General features: G+C 37.1%; 3 protein-coding genes and 1 pseudogene across 3 annotated transcripts; 3 read left to right on the top strand and 1 right to left on the bottom strand.

Moving 5' to 3' along the window:
• Positions 1-1,009: 1,009 nt before the first annotated feature.
• On the bottom strand, positions 1,010-3,828 carry LOC137747684 (proteasome subunit beta type-4). The gene is made up of 7 exons (XM_068487840.2): positions 3,692-3,828; positions 3,542-3,606; positions 3,292-3,368; positions 2,580-2,709; positions 2,278-2,437; positions 1,992-2,177; positions 1,010-1,390 (listed from the first exon to the last, which is right to left on the bottom strand). Exons 2-7 carry the CDS (start codon positions 3,601-3,603, stop codon positions 1,277-1,279), a joined length of 729 nt encoding a protein of 242 aa, XP_068343941.1. The 5' UTR covers positions 3,604-3,606; positions 3,692-3,828; the 3' UTR covers positions 1,010-1,276.
• Positions 3,829-7,587: 3,759 nt separating this feature from the next.
• LOC148698723 (epoxide hydrolase 3-like) lies at positions 7,588-9,656 on the top strand. The gene is made up of 4 exons (XM_088686796.1): positions 7,588-7,898; positions 8,169-8,351; positions 8,520-8,755; positions 9,111-9,656. The coding sequence occupies exons 1-4, from the start codon at positions 7,608-7,610 to the stop codon at positions 9,361-9,363; spliced, it is 963 nt and encodes a 320-aa protein (XP_088542922.1). The 5' UTR covers positions 7,588-7,607; the 3' UTR covers positions 9,364-9,656.
• A 4,871-nt stretch (positions 9,657-14,527) lies between these two features.
• Positions 14,528-15,444, top strand: LOC148698722 (expansin-A24 pseudogene; annotated as a pseudogene).
• A 1,260-nt stretch (positions 15,445-16,704) lies between these two features.
• On the top strand, positions 16,705-18,780 carry LOC137747182 (epoxide hydrolase 2). The gene is made up of 4 exons (XM_068487230.2): positions 16,705-17,043; positions 17,321-17,503; positions 17,673-17,908; positions 18,267-18,780. Exons 1-4 carry the CDS (start codon positions 16,753-16,755, stop codon positions 18,517-18,519), a joined length of 963 nt encoding a protein of 320 aa, XP_068343331.2. The 5' UTR covers positions 16,705-16,752; the 3' UTR covers positions 18,520-18,780.
• Positions 18,781-18,854: the final 74 nt, after the last annotated feature.

The following is an 18,854-nucleotide window of genomic DNA, read 5'->3' as shown; positions in this document are numbered from 1 at the left end:
ATGCATGTATGTAATACTTATTTGTAAACATGCTTGAGAGAAGCAATAAACATTATGGCTTCACCAAGTATGTGTTCAATGTTGACGAGTGATTACGTACCGGCAAGCTCAAATGAGTGATATCAATTCTAAGAAAATTGTCCCAAACAATTAAGTATTTTAGTTCATCTTTATTTATGACATTGCATATTTTTGCAGTAGGTGAACACGGTTAAAAAATTATAACGTTCATTTCTATATATGACTGCCCAGGTTGGGATAGAAAATTATACAAAGGTTATTCATTTATAGGGTGTGCTTTACATTATAAAATAATATGAATTGTTAGCCCTGGTTTCCCAGTTGTTACTTTCATTGAATAGATATACGGTACATTCTTCAATTCTTGGTTAAAACTTGAAATGTTAGGCTTTAAATTAGCTTCTCCCAATGTCTTATCTTGTGATTGTGTATGTTAGGTTTTGATAAACCTAGCCCCGAATTTGAGAGAATTAACTTAAAAGTTCACATGGAATTTGTAGAAGAAATTGGAACAAGAAGACTAATCTAGCCTAGATTTCGTGAGAATTCACTTAAAAGTCCACATGGAATCTGTAGAAGAAATTGAAACAACAAAACGATATTTCCATTGTTTGTGGACGAGTCCAAAATATCACTAAATTGATGATGTTATTTGGAGATATAGTTTGTGCATGATAAAACTCCATTTAAAATTTCATAGAATTTTATTCCAATACACCCCTAAGCCTATTTCAAAATGAAACTAAACATATTACTTTAATTTCCTCAAATATCTTAACGAGAATCTGAACTAAATCTATGACTCAAACATTTTCAGAAAAACAAAATCTTTTGTTTGAAAACTTTGTTCTTGTGCATTTGTGGTTAACTATCACGTTAAAATTTCACACAAAAAAGATAAAATTCATGCGAAAAGAAATGAAAGTCGTGTTCATAACAAACTAATTTACCTTCACGTATTTAGCATGAAATGTAGTGCGCAGTGCAATTATTGAGGGTAATGAAATATATGATAAAAATAATTTCTTCCAATGTAACATAAAGAGAGCGAAAATCTCGACCATCTTATGGTTCTGGTTTATTTTCTGGGCAACTCTGGAAGTGAAATTCTATGAATCTCTTTCGTCTTTCAAGGTTTACAATTTGTCTTGAACATGCAATGCTTCAGGGAAAGTTGTTCAATTTAGCACACATTGAGCACAATGCCTTCCAACAACTCGAGAAACGCATCAAACAGTAGCTCCTAGTTGGCTCTCTACCATGATCCTTCAGCGCCCAATGTTGGATTCTCGAACGCAGAGAAACCCCAGAATGTCTTCAAAGAGTAGGGCTGTGAAATTGTTACGCCTTCTTCTGTGATTTTAGCTATCTGCAATTACCAAGTTTAAAATGTGTCATCTTACTAGTACCGATGCATGTTCAAGGGTGACAATAAATTAGTAGGAAGTCCTCAATTTACTAAGGATACTAATTTTTGAACGCAAAGACTTTCCCACTACAGTTATAATCATTTCAAAAAGTGTAAGAAAAAGTGTAGAAATAAAACAATTATATACTTCCTCAACCTCAATCTAGAACACTTCCTGCACTAAAAAATGAGCGCAGACAAGGAGGAAGCATACTCCTAGTACTGTAGCTTGTCTCACATAACTACAGAACGACAAATCTTTAGCAAAAAGAAATATTTGGACGTGCACGTGTGTGAAAGACAGAGAGAGATATGAGAACTTACATGGACAATAATAGCAAGGTTTATAAATGCTGAAAAACATCAAAGACGACAGACAGGCGGCTTTATATGCCAGTTAAAGAAAATAAACTGATAGACAGATAAGAATTCCCACAGGAATTGCTAGCAAAAAGATCTAAGTTGTTCTTAACAGCCTAAAAACTATGAAATCTGTAACTTATAACATTGTCATTATTATAGGGTGCCAAAAGACAGAAAATAACGTTTAAGTAATCACTACCTGAAGCTTGTTCACAGCAGACCGATCTCGATAGAGAAGGACACGCATGCACTTCTCCAGCAGCTTTACAGCCTCTTCGAAAGTCAAGTTCTCATGCCACTCATCACGAAGAATAGGCCGTGCAAGGTGATTTCCAAATCCCGTAGCCACATGATTGTCCTCAAAATTTACACCTATCATGCTAACCTGAATAAAGATAAAAAGTATGACAAGCAACTAAGTCAACTGATTCAGGATGCACACAGCACACTACAATGTGTCAAGGGAAGGATTAAGGGAGGTCTACCATGCCAAGGTACTTCTGTCCATTTTTCACTCCACCGAGGACAAGAGAGTTCCACAATGGATTGAACTTGTTACGCCTATTGTACATCACACGGGTCAAATAGTTGTGCACCTCTTTAGGTCCCAAAGAGTTCCCATCATCCCACATGTTGTCATACAGGCTACAACCAGAAAATCGAAATGAATAATCCTAAACCAACTGTTTCAAATAATAAAAGAAGCATAGAAAAAATCACAATGGAAACATTATAGAAGGTAGCCAAACGCTTATTTTCTTAATTTTTCTTATTCAATAATGCTTACACAAGTTCATCAAGATAACGTAAGAGCTCCTGAAAGTCACTTATTTCTCCACTTGCACCAAGAAGAGAATGCTTTCCAATTGGCTTCATTCTTTCCACACTCTTGTATCGCAGGGTAGAGCCATAAGAACCTATCAACACGTCCATCATTTTGATACTGTTAAGAGACCTCAACAGACACATAAAAAGGAACATACATGGGCGTCTAACTTTTGAGTCATGAACAATAGGATCCCCGACGCTAAAAAAAAATATGATGTCTATGACTGAAAAAGCCATAACCATAACGTAAAAATAGGAGATACTGTAAGACAACCTCAACAGACACATGAAAACCACATTAGGTGATCTAAAAATCCAGTCTGACCATTAAGAGCCGGAGCGGGGCACTATACAAGAACACAAAAACTAATGTATCTAACTTTGAAAAGACTCGCATTTGAACTGTTTCTCCTTCAGAGAAAGTGAAACAAATACGACAAGCCTACACGAACAACTCCAAAGATTTCATAACAATTTTCACTACAAGAAGCTAAAGAGAAATGGCGGAAAGAATCCCACTTTTTTCAAACACCAGGAACAATATATACTCAGCATTAACATCAAATCTTAATTTCCCGTAACCAAACAAGAAGCTAAATCAAATAATGGACCCAAAAATAAAAATCAAAACTTGCTTTTGTGATGCAAGGGTAATGGAGTTGGAAGCTAACCTCCCATATCAGCAGCCATCAAAATTCCATCTTTATACTTGAGAGCCACAACAGATGTACCAGTTACATATGGGTACCTTCAATCAAACAAATTATAAAATTTAAAAAAATAAAAAAAAACACAAAATAAAAAATTAAAGGATTGAAATTTTCATACAAAAAGCTAAATCCGCAAAACTCCAGTTACCCAAATCCCCATACACCAAAAATGCACATAAAAACTTAAAAATCAAACGTTAAGAAAGCATACAGGGTTCTCTGCGAGCCTTCGGGATTGCACAGTAGGCCGGGTTTGGATTGGGTCGACTCCATTAACTGCTCAAAGATAATTAGAAAGTTAAAATCAAAGTAACTAAACAGTAATCTGGGATTTGGAAATCGAAGGTTGCTCCAAACTTACACTCGTTTTTTGTTTTCAGGGAGTTTGAAATCGCAGTTTTTTCCAGCACCTCTGTTCCGTTGTATTTTGCTCCGGCCTGTGATGTGGGCTTCTTTCGTAATTTTGAATGAGTTTCTGACCAAAAACAAAAATAAAAGGGTACAAATAAAACTTTTTTTTTTCTTTTCAAGAAATTGCAAATCCGAATCAGCTTAAGGTTTGAAAAGCCCAGATGAAAATGTACTAAAATTTTAGGCCCAACAGTCCATCAGCCCAGTTCATTGAAAAAAAACGAGTGTGTTGTTTTAAAAAGTAATAACATGTGAATCTTTGCCACTCGCACTTCTGTATGAGGTTCGATCTTTTAGTCAATTGATAATCAAGAACTGAGTTTCGTTCTTTCGGTCATTCACTCTTTGACTTTAATATTAAGGATAGAAATTAAAACATTAAAAAGAACATGTCACCAGATCCATTCCCGAACATCTTTCTTATGTTAAGTATTTTGTTTTAAGTCATATTTTGGAAGGATTATGTTACTTAGTTCGTTTTGGTTTATCCTCGTATATACTCTCCAGTTTCGTGTTGTTTTCCTGTTTCTGGGAAGTTCGGTTTTCCTTGACGCATAAGGATAATGGTAACTTTCTTTGTCTTTCCTAGTTGTAATAGTTCTTGGGTTTCAATCAGGATTTGGTTTTAGTTTTCCCTTTTCAGATTAGGATTTGAATTTGAGTTTCCTTGTGTAGCAAGTAAACAAGTAGTGGGTCTTTTTGAGTGCCTATATGTAGAGAGAAGCTAAACCTTTCTTTCACTTGTACTCTGAGCATAGGAGCAGAGACACTACAACTCAAGCCGTGCTGCGTCCGAAAAACCCTTTGGGCTCTGACCATGGCTAAATTCGCCAAACGCTTTTGCTCTGTTGGGCGAGAGCGAAAGCGAAGCTGTCAAGGAACTCATCGAGGTGGTTGATGAAAGGGAAGATGTTTCGATTCTAGAAGCCTTGAAGAAGAAGAATGCGATTGCAAAGAAGGAGGCCGATGCAAAGAAGAAGAAGGAGGCAGAGGAGAAAGAGCGTCTGCAACGCGAAATCCAGTTGAAAAATAAAAAACCAAATGTGAACGAAGTCTTCGTAGAAAACTAAAGAAGAAGTTGGAAAGAAACCAAGACGACAACAATGCGGCAGCTGCTGAGGTTGCAAGTACACTGATTGTTCCTGCTGAGAACAAGTTTTCTGCATCGTGCACTTTGAAAGAGTATGAGAAAAAGAAGGGAGAGAATGACAAATCCGCCACTGTCGAGCAGCCCCAAAAGCCTAAATATCAATCCCAGAAACATAAAGATCAGCTATATGGATTGATAGTCTCCAATGCAGGCAAGGATTGTAGATGGCGCCGACGCCGAGATTGGATGAACCATCAATCTGATGCCAAGGTTTATGTCAATTGTTCGCAGCAAGCGGAGGTGGCAGAGCTGGATATTTCCTGAATGCCACGGAATTTGCAGTCCTGTAACAAATTTTATTAAACTTTCATAGTTCTTACTTGAACTATACTTTTTTGCAATAGAAGAGTCAAAGAAGCCCCATTTTCTTTTTTAAAAAATGACAACGGGTGGCAAGCCACGTTTATCTAACTGACCTAAACACATGCATGCCCCATGATGTGTTTCTTTAGCCAAATTCAAATAATACCAAATCCAAAAATAGTTGCAAGAAACAAAATTAGACTAGGCGTAGCCTAGTTGTTTTAAGGCAGTGTATCTCTCTTCAACATATCTTTATTCGGTTTTTGTATATATGACTAAAATTTCATGATTAAACGTATTATCCAACTATACAAATTCCCTTATTTAAACAATATAAATAGGTCATCAAATCATAGAGTTTGACATAAACATTGCACAAAGAATTGGATCGATCATGAACCTTTGATGACTCTAACAACAAAAATACGCTCTACCTAGTTCGCCTACACAGGAATTGCAGACTTGGATATTGTTCGTGATGGCTAACTCTCAGTTTGTACCAGCATGTATCATGTTCGTTGCCAATATTGTCATCGTCAACATTGGTGCGACAAAAGGCGGATGGCTTAATGGCAACATTTTACGGTGATAAGCAGGGCGGAGGAACTCTTGATAAGTTTGATTTGTGCTTATAAAGAAATAAGTTATTACTCGAAATATGTATGTATAATATTAGTCAACCCTAAACCTAATACGTACGTTTTTGTATTAATATGACAACTGTATACTAATCCAAATTTATCTGTTGTGCTTACTAATTTTGGATCTTTCATGCATTCAACTTTGATTAGGGGGAGTTTGTGGATACACTGATACCAACAAACAAGGCTACGGGGTGGAAACGACAGCCCTAAGTTCTGCTCTCTTCAACAATGGCCAAACTTGTGGGGCTTGTTTCGAGGTTACGTGCGTGGATGATCCAAAATGGTGCCTACCAGGCACCATCAAAGTAACAGCAACCAACTTGTGTCCTTCGTCCAAAAAATCCTAGTGCAAATTGGTGCAATGCTTCTTCAAAGTACTTTGATTTGTCCCAACCAATGTTTCTAAAGACTGAAAAAGTCGCGGCCGCTGGAATAGTCCCTGTTCACTTTCAACTAGTGTCATGCTCTAAGAGGGGAGGGATCAAGTTCTATCTCGGTGGGCGCCCTAATTTCCTACTTGTGTTGGTACACAACGTTGGAGGGCTGGTGAAGTGGTTGATGTAAAGTAACAGGCTCGAGCACTGCTTGGATACAAATGACGCGTAAACTGGGGAATGGGGACAAAACTGGCAGAGTGGAGGAGGTTTGGAAGGAAAAAGTTTTTCTTTCCAAGTAACAACTAGTGATAGAAGGACGCTGGAGTCTCTCAATGTTGTGCCTGCCAATTGGCAATTTGGACAAACATATGAGGGGAGAAACTTCTTAGTTAAAAATTCTTGTGGAACAATAGTAGACCGTGAATTGAGCATTTTGTTTTTTGACAAAGCGTTAGCGGGTTAAATACATTAATGTACAAGCAACAAAGATCATTTTGTAAGTCGCCTAAGAAAGATCCAAACGGGTGTAATCTAAAAATTCAATAAAAATCAAATTATCTTCGTTCTATGTATTCTGATCTTAAGATGAGAAACACTACAACTCAAGCCTTATTGAGCCCTCCATGGCGAAATTTGCCAACGTTTTCACTCTGGGCGAGAAGAAACTCATCAAGATTGTGGATGAGAAAGCAGACGCGTCGCTCCTAGATGCGCTGAAAAAGAAGGCAGACACCAAAAATAAGAAGAGGAGGAGAGGAGGAAGAAGAGCGTCTGCGGCACCAAACTCATCCACAAAATAATAAACCAAACGTGAATGGAAGTCTTAAGAGAAAACTGAGGAAGCAAAGGCATAAAAAACCAATATGAAAACAATGCAGTAGATGCCGAGTATATTAGGGCTACTGTGACTGTTCCTGCAGAAAACAAGTTTACGGTTTGAGTACAAGAAGGAAGGGAGAGAATCACAAAACCGCTGCTGTCGAGCTGCCCCGACAGCCTGCAGAACAGCTTACGGAGTGGAAAGGGGGATTCTAACTCGAGTGCGAAGGAACAAGCACATTGTTCTGGCCATCTGACCTAAAGTATTTCAGAATATTTTGCAGAATCTTCAAAGCTGCCTATTTTGACTTTGGTTCCACATCACCAAGAGTATGAGGTATAATTAACCCTTAAAAACAGAGCAATCATAAAGATTATAAAGTACAAAATAGCTGTTGACTTGGTGCTAAAACAATAAATTTGGCCCAGCTCAAAATTTTCATCTTCGACTATTACACTATTGCCCTCAAATCAACCGACTGCGACAACCTTGTGATGACTAAACAGTTCAATTATGTATAAAAGCATCTTCATCATTCTGCAGACCATCGAAAATCTCTCTCTCTCTCAACCATGGATTTCATGATAGAGGTGAATCACCAGAGGATCAAAACCAATGGAATATGGCTTCATGTAGCAGAAAAAGGGACAGGTCCTCTGGTTCTCTTGCTTCATGGCTTCCCAGAACTCTGGTATGCTTGGCGCCACCAGATAGAATACTTGGCGGAAAACGGCTACCACGTGGTGGCGCCAGATTTGAGAGGTTATGGCGACTCTGATGCTCCTCTCAACCCCAACTCCTACACCATCTTCCACATAGTTGGAGACCTCATTGGCCTACTTGATCATTTTGGTCAACAAAAGGTGAGAAGCTTTTTCTCTACATGAAGTGATTTCCGCACTACTTTTTTCTCCCATGTATATTTTACACGTTTGGATTGAATAAATTAAGCCAAGGATTAAGGGCCAAAAATAAGCAAAGCCTAAAGGAGAAAAGAGTTGTGCGAAAATCATTTTCCTTTCTTGAACCCCAATCAAAGAATTTAAAACTTCATATTAACATATCCATGTTATTATGTATGCGAGGGGTTTGAATTTTTGAGAATCTTCTGTAATAGTTTGTGATTTGAGAAGGCATATGTGGTGGGACATGATTGGGGAGCAGTTGCTGGTTGGAATTTGAGCTTGTTTAGGCCTGATAGAGTGATAGGGCTGGTTAACCTATCAGTTCCATACTTTCCAAGATCTCCAACAACCAAAACTACCGAAGCCATAAGACAAATTTTTGGTGAAGGAAGTCATGTAATTCAATTCCAGGTACTTCCTCTCTCCAGATGTTCGTATCAAAATTCATAGCCACACGAGATGTTTATGTTGTCAGACTGTCACTGATGGGGTTCTTACCTGAACAGTGTGGTCCAAATTCACAATCTAACAAATATATGTATGCATATGTCACTTAATTATTGTTTCTTGGCTGAGAAGGAACCGGGAAGAGCAGAGAAAGCGTTTGCGAGGTATGACTATATGACAGTGATGAAGAAGTTCCTGCTGACAACTAATAATTTGATAGCTCCTCCGGACATGGAGCTTATCGATTACCTGGAGACACAATCGTCATTGCCGGCATGGCTAACCGAAGAGGATATCCGGGTCTTTGCCAAAAAATTTGAGGAGTCTGGATTCACCGGTCCTTTGAACTACTATCGCGCAATGGATCTGTAAGTTTATAGAAACTTTTCCGTTTATTCCCGAGCTAAAATTGTTCTTCAAAAATATGCCTTAGGTACAACCACCATTTTCTTGAAGACTTCTAATCCAAATTGCAATTAGAATATACTCAAGTTACCAGCTTCTATATCCAAAAGAACCATAGAATTTTTTTGATTGGAAGGATATTCTAATCTAATCTGAGAAAAGGGTGATTCTAACTTGGTGTAGACGGGAAAGCACACTGCTCTAACTAACTTGTCTACGCTCAAGTCTGTAAAATGGAGCCAACTCAACAGTCCTGCCTTCTTTTTTGGTCGTTTTGTTTGTCAGTTGATGGTGATGCATGTATATCATGATAAACAGGACTTGGGAGCTTCTTGCGCCCTGGCAAGGATCGAAAATCATGGTACCCGTGATGTTCATGATCGGCGATAAAGATCCCGGGTTTAAATCAGGCGAAACAAGTGAATTTGTGCAAGGTGATGAGTTCAGGAGCCTTGTCCCGGACCTTGAGGTGGTTATCGTAGGTGGCCACCATTTCATCCAACAAGAGAACCCTCAAGAAGTCTCCAGCCAAATGCTTTCCTTCCTCCGTCAACATCCTGCAGATCAGTGAAATTTTCGTAGTGTGTTTCTGCTTCAATAATAATTTCTGCATTCTGTATAATTATTGTTCTTCGCAGGACGCCGAAAATCTGTTAATAACCTCATGTGATAGCTACTTGACAAGTTTTCATGGAATTGAAGGGTAGGCACAACATTGATACGGATCATATAATCGAGGATGATACTGATCAATTTTATGTTAAGGGTCAAAGTGAGGAATTCTGTAAACTTCAGAAACCAGTTACAATAAAAACTCAACTAGTTTGTTTGAGGAAGGATATAGGCCTTGTTCCGTAACAGAAATCCAGAAATTCAACACATTACAATACAATCCAATACAATTTACTATAGAGGTACAATCCGTGATATGAAAACCAAATTCAGAACAAGAAAGGCAACAATATCGTCATGTAAGCAGATGTTGCGTTTCCAAAATATAATGGGAAATTTAACGAAAAGTTTTCAGTATTGTTTACTTTAACGAAAAAACACATTTTTACATTAAAAAGTCAATTTTGGTACTATTTACTTTTACCCTTTATTTTATTCTTATCGTTAAAACTTAAAATTTTCAAATCATATTCATTAATTATCCTAAATATAATCACAATGGCACGGTGAAACACATTGAAAACCATGTACCAAAACACTTTTCTATACAAGACAAGCAAAATTCTTTGAAGGCAGTTTCCAGGAAAGTGACATGGATAAGCACTAAAATTTAATTAAATGAAATCATCCAGAGAATATCAGCATATTCTTTCTACAAGGCAATATTTTAAATGACATTAATTTATTTGGAGCGGGATTCGAATTTATATGCAAGAAGGCATACACAATAACCGACGAGCTAGTCTAACCACGTTTCCTTAAAAATTAGTCTTTAGGTCAACAAATTGTACTTTTCTACACCATACTCGTATTGGAGCATTTGATATGGTACCCTTCTGTGGCCCGATTCAAACTTGTCATCTTGACTGTTTGACCAGAATTTTCAAGTCACAACTTCCCAATCATTTTCTGCAAATTATACATATAAAAATGAACTCTCCCTCTCTCTCTCTCTCTCTCTCTCTCTCTCTCTCTACCATTCACAACATTAAGCACCAGCCTAATGACCTTGCGGATGATGTCTTTTTACGAAGTGTACAAATCGATCCAAATTTTAAAATCCTCTATTATTACAAAAATAGAGATTTGAATTTGAGTTTGAGGATGTTATCGCATAGATCTGACAAACTGACCTAAACACACATCCACATGGTGTATTTCTTTAGCTTAGTTCAAACAGTATAAAATCCAAAAATAGTTGCAAGAAACAAAATTAGACCTACGTATAGCCTAGTTGGCTAATAATTCAGGAGTTTTCTTAAATTATTTTACACTATATTAAAATACATATGGCTCGAGTAAAAGAAACAAAATTAATGAAACATAAAAAAATCTATCACCTCTTAAATTCGAGTAATAATAAGGAGATCAAAAATTTAAAACAATGTATCATCTCATGTAGTAAAGTGATGCATACAACTAACATTTAATTAGATAGATTAATTAATTGACGTGACAAGTACACATCACTTACCATATTATATGATACACCAATATGGTACAAAAATGTTAGCTCTCTAATTTTTTTCCCCTTTAAATTCAAATTTTAACAATTAGACAACAAAAATACTATTCTTTTTTTTTTTTTTTTTTTTTTTTGGTTAAACGATAAATTTTGTTATATTAGATATTAGCTTAGCCATCTATGGAATTCGAACTCACGCCGCCATGCAAGGACTCAACTCTTTTTCACCATTGTGGTAAAAGGCCACTTGCACAAAAATGCTATTCTTAATTACCATATATTTGTACCATTATTTGTATTATATCTCTGATAGAAATGAGATCCACACGCGTTGAGGGGTCCTATATCTATTAGAAAAATGGCATAAAAGATGATACAACTAGATAGTAAGTGTAGCATTGCTCATTAGACAATACCCCTTGAGTCAACTAATTGAAACATGAAGTCTTGGTACTGAGTTTCATTTCGTATATTGTCCATTCATTGCGAGGGCAAGTATTATGTTAAGGGTTTAAATAAAAAGGCAATGCAAGTCTCTTGAATATACGTTAATTCAACTACAAATTTCATGATTAAATGTATTATCCAACTACGCAAATTCCCTCATTTAATCAATACTAGATGCACGCGCTCACGTGCAAGCAAAAGACATTTTATGAATCATGATGTGCTACATGCAAGGTTTTAAAAGACACTAGGCGCTAATCGGACGGCAAACTAAAGCGCACCTAGGTGGACTCAGCGGATTCAAGTAAATCTATTATATTTAGTGTAAATAAGTGTCTGTTTATACTTAAATATATATAATTTCTTATAAAATACAAAATAGAATGACATATATATTATGAAGTATTGAAACATAATAAAAACATGGGGAACATGCATATAATGTGTATTCAAAGCAGCTAAATCCACCCATTAGTGTAGATCGCATCGTTTGTTAAAAAAAAAAAAAAGAAAGACCATTTGACAACTAATTGATTCACATTATTGTGAGCGTGTGAAAGCCCTTTTTTTTTTATGGGAAATTTGGAAAAATAACCAAAATTTAGACCCCATGTAGAATTATAGCCATAATTTTAAGTTTATGATAATTATAATAAAAAATTGATATAAAAATACTAATATACCCTTAAAATAGAAATTGAGAGATAAGGAGAGTGTTTGAATATAGATCCAAAAAAACTCAAATACAAGGATTTTCTCAGTTTGATTTGTGCGTGATAAACAAAACTTGTTATCTGGTTAAGATGGTGGGGAGGGTTAGTTTGTTTATCCAGACATCTTGCTCTTGTTTTCGAGGCAGAATGTCCCGAATAAAGGATTGAACATCATGGGTATCCTAGTTTTATGATTTCCTCTCCTCGTTTCGTGTTTGCCCAGTGAGAGTGTTATGTTTGTGCTAGCAGCATTTACATTGACATCGCTCTAGCACATCCAGTTCACATCGAGTCATTTCTCCGGCAACACCTATCGAACATCATTTGTTTCCGCGAATACCTCGTGGACAACTGAGGAAGATTGCTTCAACTGTGAACACTCATGTCTGATACCTCTTGGAGAGCATGTCTATATAGATTTACTGCGGCACCACCCCACCACACACATTGATTCATTTACATTTCGCAATTTTTTTTTACAGCTTTGGGGCATCTAACTAGCATAAAAAAGAAGATGATTATCCATAAGTTGGGTTTTGTCGATTTTGAATTTAGTATCATTTTTTATTTGGCATTTCTCTTCTGCATTATATGATTTTGGTATGTTTTGTCTTTGAACTTGCAGTGGAAATAGATTTAAATATCCATTTTCTGAGTTTTTATTTTAATACAATTATTATGTAAAGATATATTAGTACTTTTATATCAACTTTTGATTATCCTTATCATAAATCTCAAAGGATAGCTATAATTCTATTTGAAGTCCAAATTTTGGTTATTTTTCCAAACTTCCCCTTTTTTATCATCGGCCGTATGCGTCTCTTAAGATGTTTTGAATGTGTTTAAAATAGAGAAAATAATATTTAATAAACAACTGATTGAATCACATTATTGCTAACTGATTGTGAGGCTAAGCTCACCCCCATTTAATGTAGATAATATCGTTTGTTCGGAAAAAAAAAAAATCATTTGACAACTAATTGAATCACATTATTATGTGTGTACGAAAGACCTTTTTTTATAACCAACACTACACGCTTTCTTAAGATGTTTTGAACTTGTTTCAAAAAAGAACATAATATTTAATAAATAACTGATTGAATCACATTATTGCTAACCTATTGTGAGGTACTATTAAAAAAAAAAAAACTATACAAAAGATTTTAATTAGGCTTTTTAGCCAAAATGGTCTCTGAGATTTGCATAACTCATCACTTTGGTCCCTGAGATTTCAAATCAATAGAAGTGGTCCCTGAGATTGTCCACCATCCATCATTTTGGTCATTCCGTTAAAAACTCCGTTAATTGTCCCGGAGCTCTTGGCCGGAAGTTTGGGCAATTTTCAAAGCTTCGTAACTCAATCATTTTTTAACCAAATTCGACCCATAATATATCAAGATGAAGATAGGAAAGTGTAGAATAAGATTATACCTATTTGGAAGCCTAATGGTTGCCGGAGATGGTCAGAAAATAGCCTCAAAGTTGACTGGTCCGAGGGAAAACTGGGTAACTCACCGGAAACTGGGCAAACTTTAAACGTTCATAACTTCTTCAATACTCAACGTAATAAAGTGATTCAAAAACGAAAATCATACTTCTAGACGAGACAAAGATAATACTCAACCTAGTTAGTCAGTTTCGAGCCGTTTTTCAACCAAACCACAGAGAGTTAGCCGCTTAAAAAGGTACCATTCTCTTCGTGTCTTTGAGAATGATTTTCATTTTTGAATCACTTAATTTTGTTGCGTATTGAAGAAGTTATGAATGTTTAAAGTTTGCCCAATTTTCGGCGAGTTTTCCAGTTTTCCCTTGGACCAACTTTGAGGCTATTTTCCGACCATCTCCGGCAACCATTGGGCTTCCAAATAGATATAATCTTATTCTACACTTTTCTGTCTTCATTTTGATATATTATGGGTCAAATTTGGTTAAGAAACGATTGAGTTACAAAGTTTTGAAAATTGCCCAAACTTCCAGCCAAGAGCTCCAAGACACTTAACGGAATTTTTAACGGAATGATCAAAATGATGGATGGTGGACAATCTCAGGGACCACTTCTATTGATTTGAAATCTTAGGGACCAAAATGAGGAGTTATGCAAATCTCAGGGACCATTTTGGCTAAAAAGCCAATTAATTATTAAAAAAACATTGTTTATATGACAAAAATACCCCTGCATTATTTTGGGCTGTTTTTGACTTTTTTTGTTTGGGGGGCATATTTTTGTCAAAAAATTTTTTGTGAAGCCCCTGGCCCCAAAAGGAGTTGTTGGTTTTATATATAGAGATAAATAGGTTATCAAATCATACATAGAATTTGACATAAACATATATTGCACAAAGAATTGGATCGATCATGAACCACTGATGACCATAACAATATAAATACGCTTTACCTAGTTCGCCTACCCATGAATTGCATACTTGGATATTGTCGTGATGGCTAACTCTCAGTTTGTACCAGCATGTATCATGTTCATTGCCAATATTGTCATCATCAACGTTGGCGGGGCAATCGGCCGATGGCTTAACGATAACGGGCATGTAACATTTTATGGTGATAAACAGGGCGGAGGAACCTTTGATTAGTTTGATTGTGTTTTGTGAAGAAATCAGTTATTATTCGAAATACGTACGTTTAATATTAGTCAACCCAAAACCTAATATGTACTAGTCCAAATTTATCTCTAGTGCAATACTGATTTTGGATCTTTCATGCATTCAACTATGATTAGGGTGAGCTTGCGGATATATATACAGATACCAACGAACAAGGCTACGGGGTGGAAACGACAGCCCTAAATTCTGCTCTCTTCAACAATGGCCAAACTTGCGGGGCTTGTTTCGAGGTTACGTGAATGGATGATCCAAAATGGTGCCTACCAGACACCATCAAAGTAACAGCAACCAACTTGTGTCCTCCATCCAAAAATCCTAGTGCAAATTGGTGCAATCCTCCTTCAAAACACTTCGAGTTGTCCCAACCAATGTTTCTAAAGATTGCAAAATTCGTGGCCGCCGGAATAGTCCCCATTCGCTTTCAACGAGTGCCATGCTTTAAGAGGGGAGGGATCAAGTTCTATCTCGGTGGGAGCCCTAATTTCCTGCTTGCGTTGGTATGCAACGTTGGAGGGGCTGGTGAAGTGGTAGATGTAAAAGTGAAAGGCTTGAGCACTGGTTGGATACAAATGACGCATAACTGGGGACAAAACTGGCAGACTGGAGGAGGTTTGGAAGGAAAAAGTTTGTCTTTCCAAGTAACTACTAGTGATAGAAGGGTGGTGGAGTCTCTCAACTTTGTGCCTGCCAATTGGCAATAAGGACAACATATGAGGGGCAGAGGGAGAAACGTTTAGCTAAAATTCTTGTAGAACAATAGTAGACTGTGAAACTGAACACTTTGTATTTGACAAAGCGTTAGTGGGTTAAATAAAATTAATTTACAAGCAACAAAGATCATTTTGTGCGTTGCTTAAGAAAGATCCAAACGTTTGTAATCTAAAAATTCAACAAAAATCAAATTATCTTCGTTCCTTATCCAAATTTGTCCATTTTGCTCATGGAATAAAGTCTTTTATGGTTCTCGCTGGGGATGAAGTAATAACCGACTCGTGTGTGTGTGCGCGCACCCGCGCAGAGAGAGGCCAAACCCTTCTTCTCATGTATTCTGATCTTATGATGAGAACCACTACAAGTCAAGCCTTATTGAACCCTCTATGGCGAATTTCGCCAATGCTTTCACTCTGTTGGGCGAGAAGAAACTCATAAAGATTGCGGACGAGAAGGCAGACACATCGCGCCTCGATGCGCTGAAAAAGAAGGTGGACACCAAAAAGAAGGAAGAGGAGTAGATGAGGAAGAAGAGCATCTGCAGCGCCAAACTAATCCACTAAATAATAAACCAAACGTGAATGGAAGTCTTAAGAGAAAACTGAGGAAGCAAAGGCATAAAAACCAATATGAAAACAATGCAGCAGATGCCGAGTTTACTAGTACTGCTGCGACTGTTCCGTTTTTGGTTTCAATCACTTTGAAAAGAGTACGAGAAGAAGGGAGAGAATCACGAAGCCGCCACTGTAGAGCAGCCCCGATAGCCTGCAGAACAGCTTACTAAGTGGAAAGGGAGATTCTAACTTGAGTGCGAGGGAACAAGCACATTGTTCTGACCCGGAAAGTAATTCAATATTTTGCAGAATCTTCAAAGGCTGCCTATATTGACTTTGGCTCCACATCACTAAGGGTACTAGGTGTAATTAACCCTTAAAAACGGAGCAATCATAAAGATTATAAAGTACAAAATAATTGTTGACAAAGTTTATTTAGTGCTAAACCAATTAATTTAGGCCGTCTCAAAGTTTTCATCTTTTAGTATTACACTATTGCCTTCAAATCTACCAACTACAACATCCTTTTGACGACTAAACATTCAAATTAAGGAAATTAATGAAAAGGGTTTAAAAATTTTGAGTTTTAATCAAAATAATAAAAATATGTTGGAAGTAAAATTGTACTAGAAGTGACTTTTTAAAGTAAAAATATCATTTTCGTTAAAAATGAACAATATTGAAAATGTTTGTTAAAACTACTTTTAAAAAATTATGTATATTAGCATCTTCATCATTCCGCAGACCATTGACCAATCTCTCTCTCTCTCTCTCACAACCATGGATTTCATGATAGAGGTGAATCACCAGAGGATCAAAACGAACGGAATATGGCTTCATGTAGCAGAAAAAGGGACAGGTCCTCTGGTTCTCTTGCTTCATGGCTTCCCAGAACTCTGGTACTCCTGGCGCCACCAGATCGAATACTTGGCGGAAAACGGCTACCACGTGGTGGCGCCGGATTTGAGAGGTTACGGCGACTCTGATGCTCCTCTCAACCCCAACTCCTACACCATCTTCCACATAGTTGGAGACCTCATCGGCCTACTTGATCATTTTGGTCAACAAAAGGTGAGAAGCTTTTTTTCAACATGAAGTGATCTCCGCACGACTTTTTCCTCCCATGTATATTCTGACATTTCGATTGAATAAAATCAAACAAAGAACTAAGGGGCAAATATAAACAGGTTCTGTTGAAAGAGAAAGGAGTTGTGCGGAAATCATTTTCCTTTGTCGAACCTCAATTAAAGAAAATTTAAAACTTTATATGAACATATCCATGTTGTTATGTATGTGAGGGGTTTAAGGATTTTTGAGAATCGTATGTAATGGTTTGTGATTTGAGAAGGCATATGTGGTGGGACATGATTGGGGAGCAGTTGCTGGTTGGAATTTGAGCTTGTTTAGGCCTGATAGAGTCATAGCGCTGGTTAATCTCTCAGTTCCATACTTTCCACGATCTCCAACAACCAAAACTACCGAAGCCATAAGACAAATTTTTGGTGAAGGATGTCATGTAATTCAATTCCAGGTACTTCCTTTCTCTCCAGATGTTTGTATCAAACTCCGCACCCACCCGAAATATTTATGTTGTCAGACTGTCATTGATTGGGTTCTTACCTGAATGTGTGGTCCAAATTCTCAATCTAACAAATATATGTATGCATATCTCACTTAATTATTGTTTCTTGGCTGAGAAGGAACCGGGAAGAGCGGAGAGAGCGTTCGCGAGGTATGACTATATGACGGTGATGAAGAAGTTCCTGTTGATAACCAATAATATGATAGCTCCTCCGGACATGGAGTTTATCGATTACCTGGAGACACAATCTTCACTGCCGGCATGGCTAACTGAAGAGGATATCCGGGTCTTTGCCGAAAAATTTGAGGAGTCTGGATTCACCGGTCCTTTGAACTACTATCGCGCAATGGATCTGTAAGTTATAGAAATTTCTCTGTGTATTCTCAAGCTGAAATTGTTCTTCAAAAATATGCCTTAGATACAACCACCATATGCTTGAAGACTTGTTCTAATCCAAATTGCAATTAGAATATACTCGAGTTACCGGCTTCTATATCCAAGAAAACCAGAGAATATTTTTTTTTATTCTGAGTGATATTCTAAAGTAATCTAAACTGGGGAAAGGATGATTCGAACTTGGTGTAGACAGGGGAACACACTGCTCTAACTAACTTATCTTCGCTTAAAATGTAGCCAACCCTCCTGTCCTGCCTTCCTTTTTGGTCTTTTTGTTTTGTTGGTTGATAGTGATACTACTTACCATGATAAACAGGACTTGGGAGCTGCTTGCGCCCTGGCAAGGATCGAAAATCATGGTACCCGTTAAGTTCATGATCGGTGACAAAGACTTCGGGTTTAAATCAGGTGGAACAAGTGAATTTGTGCAAGGTGATGAGTTCAGGAGCCTTGTCCCGGACCTGGAGGTGGTTATTGTGGGCGGCCACCATTTCATCCAACAAGAGAACCCTCAAGAAGTCTCCAGCCAAATACTTTCCTTCCTCCGTGAACATCCTGCAGATCAGTGAAACGTGTTAGTGTGTTTCTGCGTCAATGATAATTTCTGCATGCTGTATAATTATTGTTCTTCTTAAGACATGTTAGAAATCTGTTTATAACCTCATGTGATTGCTACTGGTGAAGTTTTCATGGAATTCTAGGGTAGGGATGCGGATCATATCATCGAGGATGATATCGATCAATTTTCAATGCTAAGGATTAAAGTGAGAAGTTCTGTAAACTTCTTTGGATTCAATTACAATAAAAAATCAACTAGTTAGTTTGAGGAAGGATATAAACCTTGTTCCACAAAAGAAGTTCAGAAACTTGACACATTACAATACAATCCAATACAATTTACTGT

Source organism: Pyrus communis, chromosome 2, assembly GCF_041283825.1.
Source record: "Pyrus communis isolate YQ-2024b chromosome 2, ASM4128382v1, whole genome shotgun sequence".
In the NCBI taxonomy this organism is placed as follows: domain Eukaryota; kingdom Viridiplantae; phylum Streptophyta; class Magnoliopsida; order Rosales; family Rosaceae; genus Pyrus; species Pyrus communis.
Note: the sequence above shows the minus strand (reverse complement) of the source record. Positions and strands in the feature narration are given on the sequence as shown.